The sequence below is a fragment of the Perna viridis genome, chromosome 2, assembly GCF_037379345.1.
Source record: "Perna viridis isolate PV_CMFRI_1.1 ecotype Kerala chromosome 2, ASM3737934v1, whole genome shotgun sequence".
Classification (NCBI taxonomy): Eukaryota; Metazoa; Mollusca; class Bivalvia; order Mytilida; family Mytilidae; genus Perna; species Perna viridis.
In genome coordinates, this window is record NC_142446.1 from 19708318 (window position 1) to 19732429 (window position 24112).

General features: G+C 32.3%; 1 protein-coding gene across 2 annotated transcripts in view; it reads right to left on the bottom strand.

The window, feature by feature from the left end:
* LOC148623967 (WD repeat and HMG-box DNA-binding protein 1-like) overlaps positions 1-24112 on the bottom strand; it is a 49438-nt gene that overhangs the window by 973 nt on the left and 24353 nt on the right. For both annotated transcript variants that reach the window (XM_088566323.1, XM_088566322.1), the window contains exons 14-26: positions 21558-21639; positions 19885-20050; positions 19121-19238; positions 17755-17863; positions 17559-17620; positions 15933-16047; positions 13391-13522; positions 10268-10488; positions 8381-8463; positions 7768-7850; positions 7081-7218; positions 4309-4385; positions 2911-3046 (exon numbers count right to left, since the gene is read on the bottom strand). In XM_088566323.1, coding sequence (XP_088422449.1) covers positions 2911-3046; positions 4309-4385; positions 7081-7218; positions 7768-7850; positions 8381-8463; positions 10268-10488; positions 13391-13522; positions 15933-16047; positions 17559-17620; positions 17755-17863; positions 19121-19238; positions 19885-20050; positions 21558-21639 — 1522 coding nt within the window. The remainder of the gene's footprint in view (positions 1-2910; positions 3047-4308; positions 4386-7080; positions 7219-7767; positions 7851-8380; positions 8464-10267; positions 10489-13390; positions 13523-15932; positions 16048-17558; positions 17621-17754; positions 17864-19120; positions 19239-19884; positions 20051-21557; positions 21640-24112) is intronic.

Genomic DNA, 24112 nt, shown 5'->3' on the forward strand with positions numbered 1-24112 from the left:
AAAAAATGCCAGTCATCCACTGACAAATTTTGCAAATGACCAACAAATATTTTTCAATGTCAGACATAAAATAATTGTCAACCCTTATAAATTACAGTCTGCATGTTTTATTAGTGTATAAACATCCTGTCTACTAGTCTCCTAATTGTTTACTGGAAATTATTTGACAGATGTGTGTCAATATAAGCCGATGTGCAGCCACCTGTGACTGTGATTTACCTGTAACTGATTAGTTGATTGCATAATTGAATTAACGGTACACGTGTAGCACCATTACACATACGAATGAATTTAAGTGACCAGGAGAATTTTCATATATTTATAACTTGATTTATAAAATTAAGAAAAAGATTTACAAATCCACCAATTTCCAGCTGATCTTTCATTGGTAACGAAAGCAGGTGCTGAAACTAAAGATCAGTCGTGGTTTGAAATTAATAATTAATCGCTTGAATCCTATTTTTCTTTGAGTCAACAACCCATTTGAACTGTAATTGAAATGTATTTTCAGTATACAAAATGTATTCACAATTTTCTTTTTATCAACATTTTTCATCACTCAGCTGTTTGAGAGAAATACGATGTTTTGTTACTTGTTAGAACATCCGTATGTGGTCAAAACTTACCTTTGTTTACTCATGCTGATACTTTGTAACAGACATAGTATTTGATGAAATAAGACAAATTCCAATATTTATCTTTAAATAATTACAAAAAAAATTTTTAAAAAAAGTTTATTCTCAATCTGAGTATGAGTATAACAGACTGACACAACACTTCATCTGCTGAATATTCATAAAATGACTAACAAGGGCTGTCAAAATTTCCAAAGCCTTAGTCAACAGACATACCAAATACCAAAAGCTAATATTGCAAGGTGAAAAAAAAAACAAAAAAACAAAAAAAAACTAAACAGGTTTAATTATAAACAAGACGCTCACAAGAGCCTGTTGTGAGCCTGAAGTTCATGCCATATTCTACCTTTTATATCATAATCTATTATCACAAAATTAGTAAAGTATATACAAATTCACCAACTTTCGTTTTCTAGATGACAGAAAAAAAAAATGAAAAAAATTGTCAAAAGTGCATTTTCAGGAGATAACACTCCATGAAAGTAAACAGATTTTTAAAAAATTTACACCAAAGACAGATCTTATTATACTGAACATTTTTCCATTCACATTAATCACCAATCTTTTCTACAAAACAGGCAACACTAAAAAAATCTTTTTTTCTTCTTCTTCTTCCATCTATCTACTATTATTTTTATGACAACAGACAATATCTGGGAAATTTGACCAAATTATCATTTTCATTAGGCATACCTTGAAGAATATGAAACAGATATTTTTTTTAGAAAATTTGCACAAATGATTTTTCGCCCTAAACATGAGTAATCTATCTGCTATCATTTTCTAAGTAACAGGCAAAAACTATATAAATGCTCAAAATGGCATATTAGGGGCCTTTCAGTCCAGGTGAGCTAAAAGCTCTGAAAACTTCACTTTTCACCTTTCAAGGGTAAATACTCTAACAAGGAATCATCCTTTGACACAATGTCTTCATTAGTAAGCCTTATCAGAAGGACCATTTCACCAATTCAAGTTTTAGTTTTCAAGATAAGACCAAAATTATAAAAAAAAAAAAAAACAAAAACAAAAACAAAAAAACAAACCAAAACAAAACATTTTTTTGCCTTTCCAGTGCCATAACTCTAACAAGGAAATGTCCTACAACTTTGACCAAATGGAGACTTTTATAAGACGTGTCAGAAGAATCATTTCATCACATGAAAGTTTGTATAACTATTATAGTTTTCAAGATATTGGCAGAAAATTGCCAAAAAAAAAACAAAAACGAAAAAAATCGCCATTTTTTGCTCTTTAAGAGCAATGTCTCTAACAAGGAGTCACCTGACAACTTAAACCAAATGCAGACTTTAGTAGAGCTCTTCAAGCTGAAGAAATAAGGCCACTTTTATTTTCCAATACCTTACAGTTTTCAGATATACTGTGAAAGCACTTTTATTCATGATTTTCACATACCTGTTAACCTAGTCAAACCTAAATGTGGGAGATATCCTGCAATCCATCATCAAATTGCAGGAGATTTTGTGTGACAACATTATCGACATATTTTGTTATGTTATAAATTAAACAGAACAGAGGATTTTAATATTTTTTTTTCAAAACCATACATACATGATATATACAAATGAATAAAAAAAATGAATAATACATGTATTAACAGAAGTGATGCTTGGTATGGCATAAAATAGATTTGCCATGTTCCAATGTTCATCGGTGGCATGTCAATGAATCTGGTTCTGATAGACCTGCTTCCATCTTTAAACATGTGAACAAGAGTAGCCAGGAACAGGTAAAATTACAGGAGACTCCCTAAAAAAACCGGGAGGTTAACACCTATGATTTTCGTGGTTTTGTGAGACATCAGTTTGTAGAGATTTAAAAAACTCCATCATACAAATCAATGAGAATTTTCCTTTTTGTTCGGAACCAAATTTTGTGGTTTACCGAACCAACGAAAATTGGTACTCTACGAACAATCATACATTCACAGTAATATGTAAAATTGGCAACTTGACCCCTGTGATCTAAAAACAGCAACAGCAGCTATGTTTTATGCTTGATCAATACAATTGATATAATTTATAAAAAAGATTCCCAAAGAATACTGGTTCCCAAATTCAGTAATAATCCACTGAGTGGTTTCAGAGGAGAAGATTTTTAAAGAAAATTTAACGTCAGATGCCTTTCAGGCCAGGTAAGTAAAAAGGAGGAAAAAAAGCACTACCTTTTCCTTAAGGTCAAAGGTTATGGAACCATTGTATGTGACAAAACCATATTTCAAGTCTAGACAGACAGCATAAACTTTAAATGTATATACCTGTCTCTCATCTTTTGGTAGCTGTCTGAATGTCTCTGCAGCTTTTTGTGTTCTATCTTCATCAGAAATATCAGGTTGTTCTTCAAGAAGTTCACTCTTGTTTTCTTCATACCACAAATCAAATGCTGATGGAGTCCTGAAAGTTTTACACAATTAAACCAACAATACTAAGGTTTGAAAGACACTGAAGACCACTTGTTGACCATATTTTTTCTTATATTTTCTATAAAATTTTCATAGATATCATTACACATATATTAAAAAATACACAAAAAAGCAGATGCACAATGGCATTACCAAATTATTCTTCCTTTAAAGGTCTTAATCTATAAAGAAGGAGTTACAAAATTATATAATTAATACAAATTTGGTTCCTCAATCCACTCTGTGTAGAGCAAAGACATCATTAACTTACCTTACCTATATACCCCCTATAAAGCCAACACATCATCAGCTGTCCTGACCTATAATACCCCATAAAGCTTACAAAACATCAGCTGTCCTGACCTATAATACCCCATAAAGCTTACGTATCATCAACTCTCCTGACCTTTATACCCTATAAAGCTAAGGTTTCACCAGCTTCAAATAAAGATGATCTTTTTATTGATGCCATGCATGAACAAGAGGGTCCTAGGAGCCTGAATCGCTCACCTGGTTGAATTTTGCCTTTCAAAGGCAATTAATTTAACAAGAAACTGTCCAACAATTTTGACTAAAGACTTTGGTAGGACTTCCCATAAGGATCATTTCAGCAATTGAAAGTTTCTATCTATCATAGTTTTCAAGATACTGGAAACTGTAAAAAAAGTTTGCCCCTTTCAAAGGCAATAAATCCTACAAGCAGTCATCAAACAACTTTTATCCCCAAGACTTTTATAGGCCTAATAATCAGGATCATTTCAGCTATACCTAACAGTTTTGGAGATACATGTATATGTAAAAAAACTACTGTCTGACACATATGTTCTAACTTTAGTAACAGCAGCCATGTTTTTTGAAGGATAAAAAACCCCCATACTAGTTCTATGCAGAATACCCTAAGGAAAATTCATACCAAGTTTGGTTCCACTTGGAAATGAAAATTTGACCACAGATAGATCTCATCATGTTGAACACTTTTACCCTGTCAGAATTTGGCTAAACATGACTGTTTTGGAGATATATATTCGAAAAACTACTGTCTGATCCCTAAGTTATATTTTAAGTAAGGGTGGCCATATTTTTTGATGTATCAAAAATCCCCACATCAGTTCCATGCAAAATACCGCAGGGAAAATTCATACCAAGTTTGGTTCCAATTGGTCAGAGGAGACGAGTTTTGAAAAATTGTTAATGACGCTGGACTTGGGATGCCAAGTGATGGCAAAAAAAAAAAAAAAATTTATCAGGTCTTACTTGATATTTGGAGTAGCTGTCATTGGTAGATCTTCCTTTTTCTTTGAAGGTACTATCTTTGGCTGTGATGAATTATTCTATTAAAAAAAAATCAGTCAGATTTTAGATAAATAGAAAAAATGTTTTAAAACATGTCAAAACACATAAAAAACATATACATTGTATTGCAATTTTTCCTGTGTTGTATGATGAAAGAATTATATGCTTAATCAGACCTTATTTTATTAGGTCAACGAATAAAGTGGAAATTGTCAAAATTAAAAGTAAATATGCAGTAAAAAATAGAATTATAACCATGAAATTGAGATTTGAAAAGGGAGAATATTAAAATCATAAGTTTCTTTTTCTATGATGTTTTGGTATGGCCCACAGATCTGCTATGAATAGGGGCCTTTGTCCATTTGAATCCCAATTACAGCAAAAACCAATTTTTTTCTCTAGAAAATCCAGTCGAAGTTGAAAGACAAATCCATAAAATTAAAATTTGGTTGTATTTTGCCATAGTTTTGCAATTGTTTTAGGGTATAAATTAGTCTATAATCTAATCTATGCCAAACTAGGTGAAACTAAGGATAAACTTAACCCACTGACCCCAGTCTCAACTTCTTTGGATTATATATTTTCTGTTTTTGTACTGTATTCTTCCATGTATTCCAAGCGTTTTTTTTTTAAATAACATTTTCAAGTTCCAGATAGGGGGTGCATGTATACACCAAAACAAAAAGTTTCTAAATTTGTTCAGGTGATACTTACAGAGGAAGTTGTCAACAAAGACAACATTGGAACTTTATGTATTTTAGAAAGCAGTTTTATTTGAAATAAACAAATAAAATTAACTGCTATTTAATAGTTGTTTTATCCATCAATGTCATTTTCTGCATTTCACAGTATATACAAAAACTATGATTAGCTTCATAATTAATCACTCAAAACATGCCATTGTAATTTACTTTACCTACCTGTACGGTGAACTTTTTAATGCAATAATAATACAATAAGGCCTTTTCACTGGCTCTACTCAACCAAAAAATGTTCAATCTACCTGTCAGAGCCGATTCACAAATTAAGCTAGTATGAATGTAGTGGTCAAGATAATTTGCATGACAAAAAAAATGGCTGACTTACTAATTGACAATGAAGGTAATAACAACTTTTCACTCCCTAATTGGCTTATTTTAATTCCCTATGAACCAAGATTACTAAACCCTAAGGTAAATCCCAAATCTCGATGTCTTTGAGCAACCAATTTCTTTGTGGTAGTATTTTATAAAGCGGTCAATGTGGGTCAATGAGATGATTGAAAGATAAGATTTTACGATTCACACTTCAGTCAGAAGAATTTCATAAGAACAGAGATAACCGCTCTGTGGACTTCCATCTGTAGTTTTCTTGTTGCAAATATTCGTTTACTTAGATCCGCTATGAATTGCCAAGGTAAACAACTTGTTACAGTAAAACTACAGGTGGATGTCCCCAAAACTTCTAATATAAAACAATTATATCTTAAATAACAGGAGTGTCGACCTGACTTCGGGCCCTTTGTCATTAAATCATAGTTATCTCATAAATAACAGGAGTGCCACCTTGTCCTCAGGCCTTTTGTTATTTAATCATACAGTTCTCTTAAATAACAGGAGTGCCGACCTGTCTTCGGGCCCTTTGTCATTTAATCATAGTTATCTCATAAATAACAGGAGTGCCACCTTGTCCTCAGGCCTTTTGTTATTTAATCATACAGTTCTCTTAAATAACGGGAGTGCCGACCTGTCTTCGGGCCCTTTGTCATTTAATCATAGTTATCTCTTAAATAACTGAAGTACGGACCTGTCCTCGGGCCCTTTGTCATTTAACCATAGTTATCTCTTAAATAACGGGAGTACGGACCTGTCTTCAGGCCCTTTGTCATTTAATCATAGTTATCTCTTAAATAACGGGAATACCGACCTGTCCTCGGGCCCTTTGTCATTTAATCATAGTTATCTCTTAAATAACGGGAGTACCGACCTGTCCTCGGGCCCTTTGTCGTTTAATCATAAAATAAATCAATAACAAAGGTAATCATCACTATTTCTTTAATCCCCTTGATGAACTGTTTTTAGATGTCAATATTATTACATAATCTTTGCAAATTAAAACAACTTAAGACTGTCTGAGCTAACACAACTGCATATAAACAGGAAATTTAAACATTTTAGCTGACTTGTTGAATGGAACAAAACACTGTAGTATCTTAATCAATAAATGACTGATTAATGCATGGAAACATAAAAAATTCTTTATGCAGAGGATTAAAAATGAAAGGATATGCATTCCACAGAATTTAATGACACCCTATCCCCTCAAAGCGGTTGTCTTCTGGCGAATTTTCCTCGTTTCCCCATGCATGTTTGACATGGTAACTAAACAGTCTTCACCTATCTTCCAAGAAGGGGATGCGCAGTTAACAAGAATGTGAGCAATACTCAGAAGAAAATATAGTATTTATTCGTCATTTAAATTCTTTATTATTGTTCTTTATTCCCCTCAAGTTTCAGAATCCAATTTATTCTTATTTTGTCAATGCAATGTTTAATTCAAAAATGTTTCATCTAATTACCAATAATGCCATGTGACTATAGTTTGTTGATTCCTATCACATTTAAATAACATGTATGTAGCAGCAACTTATGAGGTGTTTTATAATGAACAAATACAAGTAAAATCAATCTGAGTCTTTTTGCAGTTATTCATAAATCAGCTTTATAAATCATTAGATAGCGTTTTAAGTCTCACCTTTTTCAGTACTGGTTTAGAATTCTTCAAAACAACTTGGGAAAGTGTCTGTTTTTCTGGTTTCTTTTTAGATAATGAATCAAAGACCTGTGTACCTCTTGTATTGCCACTAGGGGTTTTCTGTTGTGATGATGATACCTAAACAAATATAATTCTTGACAAGTTGTAAGAAAAAAAAATTTTCCCTGGATTTCTTAAAAACAGCAAATTTTAATATCTCTGGAAGTCAAAGAAGCCTACATGTAAATGAAAAGAGACAAGTTAACACTGGGTAGAAAGTAAAAGATGGTGTTTAAACCTTTTGGGGTATATGGGTCAAGGTCAGCATTTTTTTTTATTGCCCCCTAAAAAGTGATGAGGGTGTAATGTTCATGATTCATAGACAGAAAAAAATAACAAGATGTTCTTCATCTTATATTTTATTGATATGGCAATAAAAATAGGTAATAAGGCAGCCTCAAAAGAGATGAGGGGCATTAGGACCAAGACACTAACTTTAAATGGTCTGAATTTTTACCCTGAGTACCTTCAATATTTCACTGTTTCTTATTAAACTATGTTCTAATTGGTCAACTTAATTTACATTGTATATATTTCTATGAAACTTTGAAGGGAGGTATGGGAGAAATGTGTTTATATGAATAACAGTAATATTTAAAGGCTAAGGCATGAAAAATACAAAAATACCTTAAAGGGATTAGACCTCCCTTGAGATAAAAAAGCAGGTCTGACTGGTTTATCTTCTCTTTGTTTCATATTTAATACTGGTCCTGAAATAAACGACAAATTCTAGGATTAGATTTGGTAAAATGAATCAGTTATCATTGATTTATGCAGTGACAGAGTAATAACATAAACATAGGTTCAATAAGGTGCTTGTAAATAATCTTAATAGAGGATTACCAACTAACAACACTGTTCACATCAACACATATTGTTTTGTTCAACAAAGTTCAGCAGGATTTTCTCCTGATATCCAGGTAATAGCCATTTGTTATCCAGACTTTTTTTGACTATTGCATAGTGGTTTCAGAGGAGTAACCGTTAAGTTGAATTATCTCCATTTGGAATACTCCTACTGTAATTATGTTCCTTCTTGCACAACTACATTTGATATCTAACATTCCTATAAAATTTCATCAAATACCTTAAGCAGTTTAGAAGGTGTTGCACTTATAAGAAATGTGGAAAGACAGAAGGGGTGATTCCTATGTACCCCTAAAAATCTTCGTTTACTGGACACACAAAAACAAAACCATAATCATGTTATAAAAAATTGTGACTATTTTAATTAATTAACCTGAGATTTTTGGAGCATCTTCTTCTCCAATCTCCTGTGTAGCACCATTTGTATGTGACCATTCAGTCTCAACATGATTATGTCTAAAACCAAATACAATATATACACAATCAAATCAGAAGTATTTGGTCAAAATAAGTCAAATCAACATTAATGAATTTCCAACAATATCTCTCACACAACACTACTGTTATTACATAGAACTAACAGACGTAATACAAGAACATGTAAGATATGGTTCACAATTTCCAGTTTATATGGGAGATTCTCCCTAACTGACATGGTCTCATGTGGGACATTTTTACATAAAAACAAATTTTTTATGTAAAAATTCAATTATTTAGTATTTTTCACAGCAAATATAGTAATTTTAACCAAAAACCTCCCACAGATCTTATATTTTTATGTGGGGGAATCTAAATATTTCACTGATTTTGTGCGAGTCTTCCCCTAATGTAGAAGGGTTAACACAAAGGATCTATAATGTACAAGTCCAATACTTTCACTATGAATGGAGAGAGTTTCAAGGAAAACAAGCACTCTGAGAGTATCACATGGCAACACAAAGTTGTCTACTGGAACAAAAATCTGTTATAGAGATCAGAATGCAAACTTTGTGCAAAACTAATTACAGAGAAAAGTGTGGAGAACTAAATTTTAGTATGTATTTCTTAGAAGGCCAAAAAAATCAGTTAAAAATCAACAGACTAGAACAAAATTTGAACAAGATCTGTAAATTGTCATGGTTAGGCCATGTCCCAAATTTTAAATGTATTTCTGCAATCGTGATGAAAAAAAGTGAAGAAAACTGATTTGTTGGACATAATGCAAACCTAGAGTCCACAATAAATTGTGATAGGAATAAAAAAGTGATCTTAAAATTGTATTATACTGTCTGACGAGAATATTGTTGCAGTCTTTAGAATGTCTTTTTTTATAAACAACTTTTCCACCTTCATTCAGAGAGAACATTTAGGCATATAATACTGTTTTAGAATCAAATACATGAGGCTCCCAGGATGCTGAATCACTCAACTGAGCAAACTTTTGCCTTTCAAGGGCAATAACTCAAACAAGAAATTGTCCGAAAATTTCTTTCAAAGCAGACTTTGGTAGAACTTATCTAAAGGATCATATCATCAATTGAAAGTTTCTTTCTATCTATTTAAGTTTTCAAGATATTGACTAAAAAACTGCTAAAAACATTATTTTTTCCCTTTCAAGGGCAATAACTCTAACAGGGAGTCGTACAACAAATTTGATCCCTTGCAGACTTCTGTAAGCTATATTATAATGAACATTTCAGCACTTGAAAGAATTCAGCTAAACCTATGGGTTTTGGAGATGTATAACTGACTCCTTTGTTCTATTTTTAGTAACAACAGCCATGTTTTTCAACGGATCAAAAGTTCCCACATCAGATCTATGCAGAATACCCAAAAGAAAGTTCTTATTGGTCTGGTAGTATCAGAAGAGAAATTTTTGAAAGAAATAACATTAAACATAGGGATAAAATGTCGAAAAGGGGCAATAACTCCAACATGGCTTAACAGATTGAAACAAAAATTTGACCACAGATAGATTTCATCTTGCCGAACACTTTTATCGGTGTCAGAATTTGACAAAACCTCACAGTTTTGGAGATATATGCAAAAAACTTCTGTTCCATCCCTTTATGCTATTTTTAGTAACAGTGGCCATGTCTTGTTGACAGATCAAAAATCCCCACATCAGTATGATGCAGAATACCCTAAGGAACATTCATACATGTGCAATAGATAGACAATGATTTGCTTTACCTATTCATAAATATCACTTATGGATTTGGTATTCATTCAAAATTTAATAAGACACTTATTTTAACAAAATTACAGAATTAAAACTAACTGATTGTCAATCCCAATTCTAAAATCCATCTCTTCTTCCTCCTCAATCTCTTCCTGGGTAGTCTCTTCAGACTTCCTCATTGCAAGCTCACTTATTCTCTCTGCTAGCTGAATGTGTTTTAATCGACTAGCATATTTTATGGCTAGTTGTAAAGTATGTTCATCGGGCATCATTTCACACACTTCTAGTGCTCTGAATTCCCTTTCTGATCTAGCAGAGAGCTGGAAAAAAAAGATTTATGTAACATTTATATGTGTTCAGTTTAGTTCAGATTAAGAACAATGTTTTTTCTATTAATCTCTAAATAGAAATTGTCTTACCAAAAATGTATTCTATATTTGGACACAACATACCACACTAGATGAAAATATTTCATCGCAGCAATGCTGTTGCATGGTATTAATATATTGTCATTATGAAACAAATACTTTAAAAGGAATGCCATACCACATGTAGTCAAAGACAGTACACATATTACTATACTAAAATTACTCAATGATAGGATACCTCCCAAACACATTTGACATTTATTCTAGCATATATTTTCTTGAAATTCCATCTCATTCTGAAGTTTTAACATAGACCATAATCACATCTCATAAAAGTCAAAGGCAAAGTCCAACCACACTGTAGGGAACTCAAATTAATTCATAAAATATTCTAAATAGCAGGCACAAAATGGTACATTGTACAGCTTGAGAAAAACCGACTCTCTAGATATTCATAAAAAAAATCCTGTCAGTCCTACCTAACACTTCTTTTTCAAAATTCAATGATTGTAGGTCCTGAACAAAAAACGCTGAAATTTTGTCAGTCAGGACTGACTGCTTTAAGGAACTCTGCCTAACCGTTATTTCTCAAAAGCATTATTTAATACAAAACCATCAAGGGTTTAGGAGGAGATTCTGATACATTTGTACAAAAAAATAGCATGAACTAATTATCATTCCATGAAAATTTCATTTAAAAAAACTAGAGGCTCAAGAGAGCCTGAATCGCTCACCTGGTTAACCATTTGCTTATTTGAAAAACTTGAGGAATAAGACAGGCTAAGTTAAAATTAACTGAATTGTCAAATCCAGGAAATGCTTTTAATAGCATTTTTATGACCTGAACCAGAATTTTGCTTAAGGCAACAGTTGTTCAATTAATTTCCAAAAACTCTTGATTACTATGATCCATTTTTAGTATAGGAGCTATTCATGGATTAAAAATCACAAGTCATTTTGAGCACAATACACTTAAGAACCATTTGGTTTTTTAGTAGATTTTCAAAGTTGTACATATAGAAAAAAAAATTAAGAATTGTTTCAGGAGCGATAACTCTAACATCAGTAGACAAATCGTTTAGAAAATTTCAGCATTAGTCAGTCTAATGATGCTGAACAATATTGCCCCCCAAAATTTTTAGTAACTGGGGCCATGTTTTTTCATTGATCAAAAATCCCAAAGGTCATCTTGTGTGGGATACCCTAGGGAACAATTATGCCAACTTTCATTGAATTCTGTAATATGATTTTAAGAAGATTTTCAAAGCTGTACACGCGAAAAATGCCCAAAAAGTTGTTTCAAGGGCCATAACTCCTACATTAGTAGACAAATAGTTTTGAAAATTTTGGCATAGGTTTGTCTCTTGATAAAAATTACCCCAGCCAGAATTTTGCTAAAGGCAATGGTTTTTGAGTAATTTGCAAAAAAATGCCTTCAGACTTGTATGTTCAATTTTTAGTAACGGCGGCCATGTTTTTTCATGGATCATATATCCCAATGGTCATTTTGTGCACAATTCTCTAAGGAACAATCATTCCAATGTCACATCCTGTCAGTCTATTAGTTTCAGAGGAGAAGATTTTCGAAATATGGCTTAAGTTCACTTGGCCTTTGAACCAAAAAATTGGTTTAGTAGGAATTGAGGATACAAGTGTTAAGGCTGAACAGAATAACATCCTGATCACTATATACCCGTGAAATGATATCCTGATTACTATATACTGGCAGGACATTCTGATCACTATATACAGGCAAGACATCCTGATCACTATGTACTGGCAGGAAATCCTGATCACTATATACTGGCAGGACATCCCGATCACTATATACCAGCAAGACATCCTGACCATCATATTCTGGCAGGACATTCTGATCACTACATACTGGCAGGAAATCCTTATCATGGATCCGGAAATGGTAAAAAATGACAGCCACTGACGGATCAATTTTGCAAATGACCGACGACAATTTTCCAATATCGGACATAAAAAAATTGTCAACCCTTATAAATTACAGTCTGCGTGGTTTTATTAGTATATAAACATCCTGTCTACCAGTCTCCTAATTGTTTATTGGAAATTAATTGACAGGTGTGTGCTAATTGAATTAACGGTACACGTTCAGCCTCATTGCCTATATGAATTAATTGAAGTAACTTTGAGAATCTTCATACATTTATTAATTAAGAAAAAATATTGACAGTCCATCATTTTCCTGCCAATTTTTTACAGAGGTAATAACGATAGCACATGGAACTGAAAATACGAATCAGTTGTACATGTAGTTTGTAATTATTGAATCGTTATAACACAGAAGTCAACAGACCATTTAAATCAATATACAAATTGTGTTCATGATTTTCTTTTATAACTAATCCACATTTTTTTTCATCACTCGGAAGTTATCGGCTGTTTGCCTGTGTGATGAAAAAGTCCGAGAGATATGATGTTTTGTTTACATTTTAGAATGTCCATGTGTGGTCGAAACCGAACTCGTTCACTCGATCTGGTATTTTGTACAAGACAGAGTATGTGATGAAATAACACACTTTCCAATATTTATCTTAATATAACTACATACAAACGTTTTGAAGTTTATTTTCTGAGCATGTAAAAGACTGACAAAAACGTCAGCTGAAGTTTGATGAAATGTCCAGCATGGGCTGTCAAAATTTTGGGACCCTTGATCCTGATCATTATATACCAGCCAGACATCCTGATCACTATATACCGGCCTGCTTTATATATTATATAAATACAATGAGGGTAAATTGAACACTTGGTAAAACTGACAACCAACTTCCATACACATGCAAGTACAAGCAGTAGGAATGACTGATGTTGAATTACTTACAGCAAATAATTTCATCAAAGATTCTTGGGCTGGTTTTAGTGCCTCCTGTTTAGTACTGGTATCAAATTCAAATCCCTGTGACTTCCAGTGCTCGAAGTGATTTGAAAATAAATGTGCTCTTAAGAAAGATTCCTGAAGTAAAGAATCAGAGACATGTTGACTACAAAGAATAGAGGTATCTACTATTAGCAGCATTTTAAACTCAGTAACTTACCTTACTTACCCTTCATGAGCACCTGATGTCACTCCTGGTTTTTGAGGCAGTTCACATTGCTAGTGTTTTACTTTTTTTTGCTATGTCTTGCTTTCCTGAACTTCATTTTTTATATGTATTATAATATTTTATACAGTTCACTACATTATGTATGTGTGTGTAAATCATCTTTGTTTCCTGTTTTCATTTCAGGCCATATACTTGTATTTACCGTATTTTGGTGTGTATAATACACATTTATTTATTGTGTGCAGTGCAATTTTGAAGGTCTAAATATGTGAAAAGTTAATTAGAATTAGATTGCAGTAAAATTTTGTAAGACAAAAGATCTATATTTTGCACTTGATCGGTCAATTTATTTACCTTGATGAGGTATTTTCTACAAAAATGTGAAGGAATGCAACTTGTATTCAGTCTAAAACATCATGTAAAGATCAGTAGCTACATAAATTGGATAATTTTAATTTCAAAACTTGATAAAATGGACACAGGATGTATGAAATGGCTCATCAAACAAAATTAAAAGTTGGGAAAATCGGACATTTCCAATTTTGATTGTAACTCAAATTTTGCATTTTTTCATTTTAAAACATACTTTTAAGGGAGAAAATTGTAAGAAACAATCGAAATAAATTTCAAAAATAATCATTTTCAACTGAAAAAGCATTTGATAAGGAGAGTTTCATGTTAATCTCTAATCATGTTTCATAAGAAGTAAATATTGTACAATCTTTGTTTGAAACATGTTATTAAGACATTTGAACATCATTCAAAGAAAATATCACTAAAAATTCAATACTTAAAGACGTATTTGATGATAAGATAAACTTTCTGTCAGTAACATTTCACTTCCAGTTTATTTGTTTACATTATGCAATGCTTTTTTACACCTGAATCTTTTATTTCACAGCCAATTCTTATATATTAATGCGTAATACGCACCCCCATGCTCTGGAAATGATTTTTATGTAAAAATGTGTCATAATACACACCAAAATACAGTAAATGTCTCTGAATTGCCCCATTGTTGATATCACTGTATTTTTTTTGCTGACATTTATCATAAATCAACCACTGTGAAATAGCTGCACAAGATTGTAGTTATGTAAATGAATTATATGTTTAGCTCCGTCAACAGCAACAGTTAACTTAACTGAAACTAAGAATCAAGCAAATTCTGTAATATGTGATACACCCTAAAAAAAAAGGCTACACTTTTTTATTTTTGTTATCAAGCTGCTCCATGAATTTTTATGATGAATTGTATAATCATTCATTCCAATTTCTCTGCTCTTGGGAGATAATTCACATTGAAAATACAATGGTTTCTACTGCATTGTACTGTATTTTAGTGTCATTTAAAGAGTTCTCTCCCTTAATGTTGAATTCTACAGTGCATTCTATATAATTTTTATCTCTAAAGAACAAGGGTTTTATGAAAAGCCCATCAAAATAAATATCCTAGGTTCTAAGGCCACTTTTTTGAAAAATGGATGAGGGAGGGTAGTGTTGTAGCGAGTGTCCATCGTGTCATTTTTTTCAGTAATGAGATTGTTAATTGCCAGAATTCGGAGAAAAAACAGTCAAATATTGTTGTGTTTTCAAGATAAATACCCTATGGTATGTTTCACTGGACCAAGCTGAGAAAGTTTTAGCAATTGTATTTTTATAGCTGTGAATTTCTGTAAATTAAAGAAAAAATTTCACTTGTTTTATTATGCCACAATTCCAATTGTTACAATGTATATAGTTCCTTTTTTTTTCTTTTTTTGGTGTTTTTATTGTCTTCAAAGATATTGTGCCTTCTTTTGATTGTTTTATGATCATGACAATTGATACAAAATGGATATGCACCATCCTTGATTTGAATAGCTCAGCAAATATACAGGTTGATGAGATATCAAATATGATACTCCAAAGCATAAAAACATGACTGCCACAAACAATTTGGCACGAAATAAGTGCCATTTTCTTAGGGTCTACAATCAGTCAATATAATTTGCTTTCATAGTGGATTAGGTGTAAATTACCTATCTATCAAGCACTAGCGTGATTATGAACAGGATTTAGAACATCATAAAAATCGTTGACCTGGCAGGCTTTTGAAGGATGCATCGGTACCTGAGAACCTAGGTTATTTTTTAAGGCCTAATTTCTGTTCATTATAACATTTTTTAGCAAAATAGCAAAAATAAAACTATGTAGGCTTTCCAACCAAGAATCACATTTTGCATGACTTAATTGAAGATACTAGTCTTAGGAACTACTGCATGTTAGGAAGAAATTTTAATTCATCTATCAAATAATCAATAAATTTAAGTTAAAAACCTCATATTGGCTTTTCTCTGTATGCATCTCACATAGTGGTATCTGGAAGGGTAGTACTGTCACAGCAGGTCTGGGTAAAGTAGGTGGATATCTTGACCCTTTACATGGTATACATCTAAATATAAAGAAATATTTTAGCAATTATAATAAACATACTACATAACAATATATTTCATATTATTACTATTAACTATGAAACCATATCATGAAGTTGTACGCGTAGTCATGCCAACTATACACCCACTCAATGGAGTAACATGTGTAGTCATGCCAACTATACACCCACTCAATGGAGTAACATGTGTAGTCATGCCAACTATACACCCACTCAATGGAGTAACACGAGTAGTCATGCCAACTATACACCCACTCAATGGAGTAACATGAGAGTCAAAAGAGACTATCCAAACTATTAAACACTACATACCACCAAATTTGAAATTAATCCATCCTCTTCAAAGTCCAAAAAATTGGATGAATGGACAAGGTGATGCCAATATACAACCCACTCATTGACATACCAATCAAGATAAGCACAAATGTAGAAACAGCATAGTTTTAGAGAAGATTTCAAAGGAAAAGTTAACAATGACTGAAAACAAATATTAGTTGATGACAATTACGTACATACAGACAAAATATTGAAATTATCTAGAAATCACAAATACTCTTATATTTTGAACCTTATGAAGTAAAAGAGGGCCATGGCTCTTGAATGGAAAAAGCAAAATAAATCATCATTGACCCTTGAACAAATAAAAAATGTTAAGGTTCATACACCTTTTTTTATCACAATATTCAAATACATCTTAGACTTTCATGGCATATATTCAGTATTTTTAAGGACCAAGAATTTTGTATCACTCAGTTATTGGGATCAAAATTTTGCCAATGGGACTATGGCTCCTTTACCCTTCAATTCAATGGGAGATTTTCAATTTCAATGGGCCATTCTAATAAAAAAAACATGGGACAAAATAGTTAATCACAAATGATAGGAAAGAGTCTATTTTTTTTGTTTGGCTGCAATCAGATTCTGAATTTTTTGGGGTGCTTCAGGACAAGATAATATGACTCCACCATTATCAATATTTTCAATAGGGGGTTCATAATTGTGTCTAGCTGCCAAGTTAATTTCTACAACAAATGCAGTTTGCTTCGGGTAATTACCATCATTAATATTTCTTTGAAAAGGTATTGAAAAGGATAATTTCTTCTGTTTTGGTATTAAAATTATTCTTTAAAACAATGTTTATTGTTCTTTCAAACCCATAAGCGATCAAGAATATGTAATCTAAAAATCGACAAAGTAACGTTTCATTCCCCGGTCTTCAAATCCCCTCAAAAACATCCACCTGCAGCTAATAAAAACATTGTTAAACAACACGTTCATGCCTTTTTTACTGTCACAAGTAGTGGACAACATACCACCATCAATGATGGAAACTTTAATGCATGCATATGACACGACACAGTCACTCAATGGGCCATTCTAAGAGGAAATGCGACTAGGGAGCATGGCGCACTGTAATCCCAATCACTTATCACTCACTTTAAACATCAATTTTTGTAAAGATTGAAAAGAAATGCTGGAATTATATCCCATGCACACATATACACACTTACCGAAGTTGTTGTGGGTTTTCATTGACGCCTACAATCCAGTAATGGTCAGATTTACCCTTTGTCTAAAATGAAAATACATTTGTATATTTTATCTGCCAAAAAAACTCCAAATAAAATCAGACCATTAAACTAAGTAACTCATCTGATAAATAATACATAAAAAAATATATTTTACATGTCTTAAAACATATCTTACATATGATTTAGTATTTGCAACTTGAATCCAGTTGGGACCAAATTTTCTGTTCAACATCCTTATGATACCAGCCGAGTCCATGTAAAATGGTGTTCCTTCAGCAGAAAATCTGAAATACAATTCAATAATTCATATTCTAATATGACATACTTCAAAGCTCTTTAGACCACAGGCATGGTAAAAAAGTGATTAAAATATGACCAACTTCATAGACTGTGCTTTACCAAAATAAGATGAAACTAGTCCTATTAGAATCGAAAAAAAAAAACAAAAAAAAACTCCATTTAATCATTGTTTTACCATGGGCTGACCATTTATGTCGTTATTTAACCCCTAGTTATCACTCATGGTAAAACAACATGACTTAATTGGCCAGTCTATGGTAAAACAATGGTAAAATGGAGTTTCATGATTTATTTCTTAGTTATATAGTTGGTCGTGATGTATCATTGGCCAAATTGATATGTCATTTCAAATCAAACATTTAATAGCAAAACAAACTTGAAGTGAGAAAAAGAATTAAACACCAGTTTTTCTAATGCAAGACTGGGAAATCTGAAGACACCCTTGGGTAAATATAATAGTCAAATCTTACCCTCCGGTGCCTAAAATTTCTCTATCTTCCACTCGTAGGTGTTAATTTTCTTAATAACCCTTTTAAAATGTTATTTTACATACTATTTGGCTAAAGGTCTTACTACTCGATAAACAGTCAAAATTGTCTGAAGTGACCTTCCAATGTAGAGCAAAATAATGGTCACATAAGACAGGTAGTCTTTTAATTTTATATAGAAATACTACATAGGTATGTATTAATCATTGTCTTTAGACAGGTTATTGCTGAATACAGGTGGTTGATAAGACAGTTTTTAGTGTATATTGTAAATGTAGAAACCTTTTCATGTACAGATTTAAGCAATGATCGTTTTTAACTATTCCTAAAAACATATCAAATACCTGACTTGAGCCCATTGCTAAATAGAATATGTCATACTCTGAAAGCAATTAAGAGATTGTTTATATATATCTCCACAAATGTAACTCAATGAATCATTACTGATAGTAGACCCACTAAACAGTTGACACAGACCTATCATAAAACTCAAGAAACAAATGTGACCTCTGCAGATTCCACATGGTATTTACACATCAAATGATAATTTCCCTTTGCTCAGACCTAGGGTATTACGACGTCTTCATAATGCCAATATTTACTTTTAAAACCAATAAGTTAACCAATTCCAACATAAAGTACAGAAAGGAATACTAATGAACTAAAATACAACAATAACACAATATGTGTATGTTATCCAAGATAAAGTACTTTTACAACAATTATAATACAATTTTAATCCAATGAGCTTACCCCATCCAAGATAAAGTTGACTTTTGAGACAGTGGTAAAGATTCTCCACTCAGTATGTTCCTCTTCTTACCATCCACTGTAATCAATATTGTACCAAGGCACTGGTCTCCAGGTAGGGCTGAAAGTAATAGGAATATTAAAGACTTGCTACTACTTGTTTAACTGAAATCAAAACCAACTAAAAACTAGAAGCCCTGTTTGTCACAGGAGCTCCGGCGTCATTTGTTAGTAGCGATCTTTTTTTAGTAAATCAAATGTGTCTATAAGACACTAATGATGCCCCACTCACTAGATTTGCGAAATTAAGAATATGTTTCGGTAATGTTTCAGGAAAATCAAAATCCTTTGACCCTGCACACCTTCATTATGTGTAGAAATATCCTGTAAAATATTTTAGATATAGTTCAAAAACTGTACGAGGAGATGGCCGGACAAGCCATGATCATATGTTATACGGACGGACAGGGGTAAATTAATATGCCCCCCCCCAACAATTTGTCACAGGGGCATAATAAAAGATCTCCATGAAAAGTAAGAATTATAAAGCCATTTCCTCAAATTTAAGCATTTAAAATGAGAAAAATATTGAAAATCGAAGATAAATACTGTATTCTGGTTGAACAGGGCCCTTAACTCTAAGACTAAAATCTGAACTGTATGTTGTCATAATAAAATTTAACGAAAATCCCTTTGTTCCATCTGAAGTGATTGTTTGAAAGTAATGTGCTTAAAATTTTTTTATTAATTACTATCGCATTACTTACCAAGTGCTTTGTGATAGACAACAAGTAATTGGTTAGTATGAGCAGAAAGACATACAACAGGACCTGGAATACTAAACATTTCTTTCTGGACTCCAGCTAAAGAAAACAGCCTGATGTTCCTGGAGTAAGTAGCAACGGCTATCCAGTCCTCACCAAGAGTTATTGCCTACAAAATGTTTTACAAATAATAAGTTATCTGTACAGAAGCAATGAACTAATTCTAAGTCAGTAAGTCCGTATTTTTTCTTTTATTTATTTATCTATTTATATGTCATTTCAAATAAGTAAAATCTGACAAATTTAAGATCCATTCCCAGTGAAGACTATTCTTCATAAGATAATCATTATACACTCATACTTATTCCTGGGATAGCCCTGGTCATTCTGGCCCTACTGTGTGCTGCCTATAGACAATAAGAACAAAATACAAGCTATTTCTGGAATTTCATCCAAATATTTTCAGGTCTTAAGTCTAGGTAGGTCTAGTATCAGGAGCAAGCAATATTTTGGGGGTCTAAATGCAATTGAGTTTATTATAATACCCAACACCAAAAGCCAAAACATAAAAGGCTCAATCAATGGAAGCAAAGGCTTGTCTAAATCATGTACAACATGGAAAGCACTGATACAGCATTTAAAGAAGAAGCGACACAAAAATTATCTTTACACTCGTATTTATATTGTAAAAAGAACCTAAGTGTTTATTTATATGCTCACCAGATTAGAATTTAATAACTGACATTAAAGATTGTCCCATTGCCCCTGAAACACGTAAAATTTACGGCCTATTGATGTTTCATTCTTATTTGAGATGATTGTCTAGTGATGTGTTGCTGTAATTAATGTTTTCATTGAACACTTAAAAAGTTAATCTTGCAGGAATTAGCAATATTTCAAGATGATCCCGTTAGTTGTTTGAAAAAAAAAAAATTTTAAAATAACTTTCCAACCTACCAACCCCATTTTATTCAAAGAGGTGACTAGCACCACACATTTTTATTTGCCCTAATGGTAGAGATTTTTTTGGGTGCTTTTATGGCAAATTAATCAACATGCATTAATGAAAACCAGGAGTTACACATCCAATACAACATATTTAAGTGCTATGTCAATGATTCTCAATCTCAATACTGATACATTGAACTGGATACACATGCACCCAAAAATTTAATACATCTTCCAATATAGCTAGTATGAACGATGCTGGGTAATTTACCAAGCTAATATGGTTGCAACAACCAGGTTAAAAAAGACACAGATCCAAATTCCTTTCCTGTTTTTTTGTAGCTATTCATTTTCATATGGCATAGATTCCCCTAATGAATCCACCACAAAATCAACACAACTGCACAAAAAAGTCCCATGCTAAGTGAGAACTGGTGAGTGTTTGCAGAAGTCACTGATTGTAAGAACATAATTTTTTGGATAAGTTGGCACAAATTTTAGAGCAAAAAAATTTATTTCATTTTCAGTGCATGTGACAATTTATGGAAACTGGGTTATTAATGATTTTAAACTTGCAAACAAATAATGTTTGAAACTTCAAGGAGCATTTTTCATAAATTATTCAGCATTGTAAAGCCAAAAAAAACAAGTGGTAAAAAATGAAATTTTTGTGTCACATCTTCTTTAAGAATTACTTGTTATCCCCAAGTTTATTGTGTGATATGTACCTGGATATCTTCACCATCAGGCATCTGTATAGACCATTCCTTACAGCTATCCCAGGACCCAAAATGAAGGCAGGTTAGTTTACTGAAAACAATATCACAAATTATCAGCTAAGTAAACGTTTCCTGGCATTAAAATGGAAAAGAGTTATCTGGAAAACTATCAACTTCTACTTCAGCATTCAGCAGCCTTAACAAATGCTTATTATTGTCAGGGATTGAATTTCAGAACTTTTTTCACCAGCTAAAATTAGCAAGTACTGAAAATTTACACTTGCTAAATTTAAGTTTTTTGGGCTATTTCTGGACTTTACCTATATGACATATAGAATTCCACTTGCAAGTTTTAGCAAGTGGAAATAATTTTTACTAACAAAATTGAATTTCAACTTGCATTAAGCAAGTATTTCCCCTTAAATTCGATCACTGATTGTCTTGGTTGTCTGCAGAAAAGTAAAAAATTGAGGGTGCACATTCCTTTTTCAGACTTTTACTACAATTTATATGACAATGCCTAATGTTAGAAGAAATCTGGTGAATCTGAGACATTTTTATTTTGTCTTTCTTATCGAATTTTATATAATGTAAATTTTAAAATCTAAAAATAGTTTTGTCATCACCCATTTGCAAAAAATAAGTATTCAGTCCCATATTGACAGGATTTTCTTGTTTTTTCTTTACAATTGACAGGGATTAGGCTACCAAGTTTTATCAATTATATGAATAAAGGATGTGTAAAAAAATATGTTGTTTTGGTAAAAAATGATTACGGGAAAAGTCATGGATCAGTTTTTAATAAAATAAAAAAACCTACGGAAAAGAATGGAAAGGTCGGAAATAAAAGTAAAGAACGACTGATGTGCCCGACACACATAAATGCAAAAGCCAGTCTGAAAAAGACCATGAATATGACAAAAAATGGAAAAGGGATATTTAAAAATTCTTGGCTATCCAAGTTTCCCTGGTTGTCATATGAAGAAACTTGGGAAAATAAAATGTTACTTTGAAATTTGTAGAAACCATCCACAACTTGCTGATCTGACAAAAGAGTAATTTATTTAAATTAATTTAAATTATTTTGGCAAAGTTGTTGATAGGAATGACATCCTTCATAGCCACCAGGCCTCCGCTACGCACCAAGGATGTCAAGCCAAAGAAACGTCTAAGACTATACAGGTCTATGGTCAAATGGACAAAGCTCTAACTAAGGTCAATCAGGCTGAGGTTGAAAGCTAAAAACAAGACCTTTCACAGACTCCAGTTTTACATGTGATATTCAAATAAAAAATGGCATGCAATTATATCTATTTTAAAAATCATTAACAAAAAATTGGCCTAGGTATATGTTTTCCAAACATAAAATTAAGAATGGAACTTGCCCAGGGACAAGTGGTCTTACAAAACATTTTCAGGTCCCCGTTTGAACCAATTAAAGTGATCTGGTTTAACTATCCCTGAAACACAGATACACAAAAGTCAAGCTTAATACAGCTTGGAATTTGTGTGATTAAATATTTGACACAAAATAAAAAGAATCATAAAGAAGCTCAAATTAATGGAAAAAAAAGAAGTTTCATGAAAATTGCTGCAATTATGGAAAATCACCCCATTTTAATTTCAAAAACTCGAGATAACCAAAAATCCGAAATTCATAACTATTCATTAATTTTCATGAAAACCAGTGCAACCACTCCTGACAAATCCACCCCTTTTTATAAAGAAAGTCCCATAACTCTAAATCTTAAAACGGGAAATTTACAAAAATTGAATGGAATCTTAAATTAATATAAATAAACAATTCACTAAAGTTTCATTGACATTGCTGCAAAGGTTTGTGAATTATAGTCTGAAAATATAAAATCACCCAATTTTTTTAATGAATAAAGTCCCAAAACTCAAAAACAACAAAAGGCTCCCAGGAGTCTGAATCACTCACCTAGTTGAATTTTGTCTTTCAATGGCTACAAATTTAACAAGAACTTTAACTAATAATTTTGACCCAAGAAGACTTAGGTAAGACATCACAAGGATCAATACATGGCTTAAAAGATAAAAATGAAAATTTGACCACAGATAGATCTCATCATGCTGAAGTAAGAATTTGGCTAAACCTAACAATTTTGGACATATATAATCGAAATCTAGTCTGACCCCCATGTTCTATTTTCAGTAATGGCGGCCATGTTTTTTGATGGATCAAAAATCTAAATACAACTTTTGTGCAAGATATCCCAAGGACATTCATACTAAGTTTGGCTCCAGTTGGTCAAATAGTGTCAGAAAAGATTTTTTTAAAGAAGTAACATTAAAAACAGCAAAGCAAAGCAAAAAAAAAAAAAAAGGGTGACATCTCCTAAATGGCTTTAAAGATCATAATTTAAAATTTAAATACACATAGATCTTATCATGCTGAACACTTTTATTCAGTCAAAATTTGGCTCAACCTAACAGTTTTGGAGATATATGCGAAAAACTACAGTCTGACCGCTATGTTCTATTTTTAGTAACAGTGGCCATGTTTTTTGACGTATCAATAATCTAAATACAACTTTGTGCAA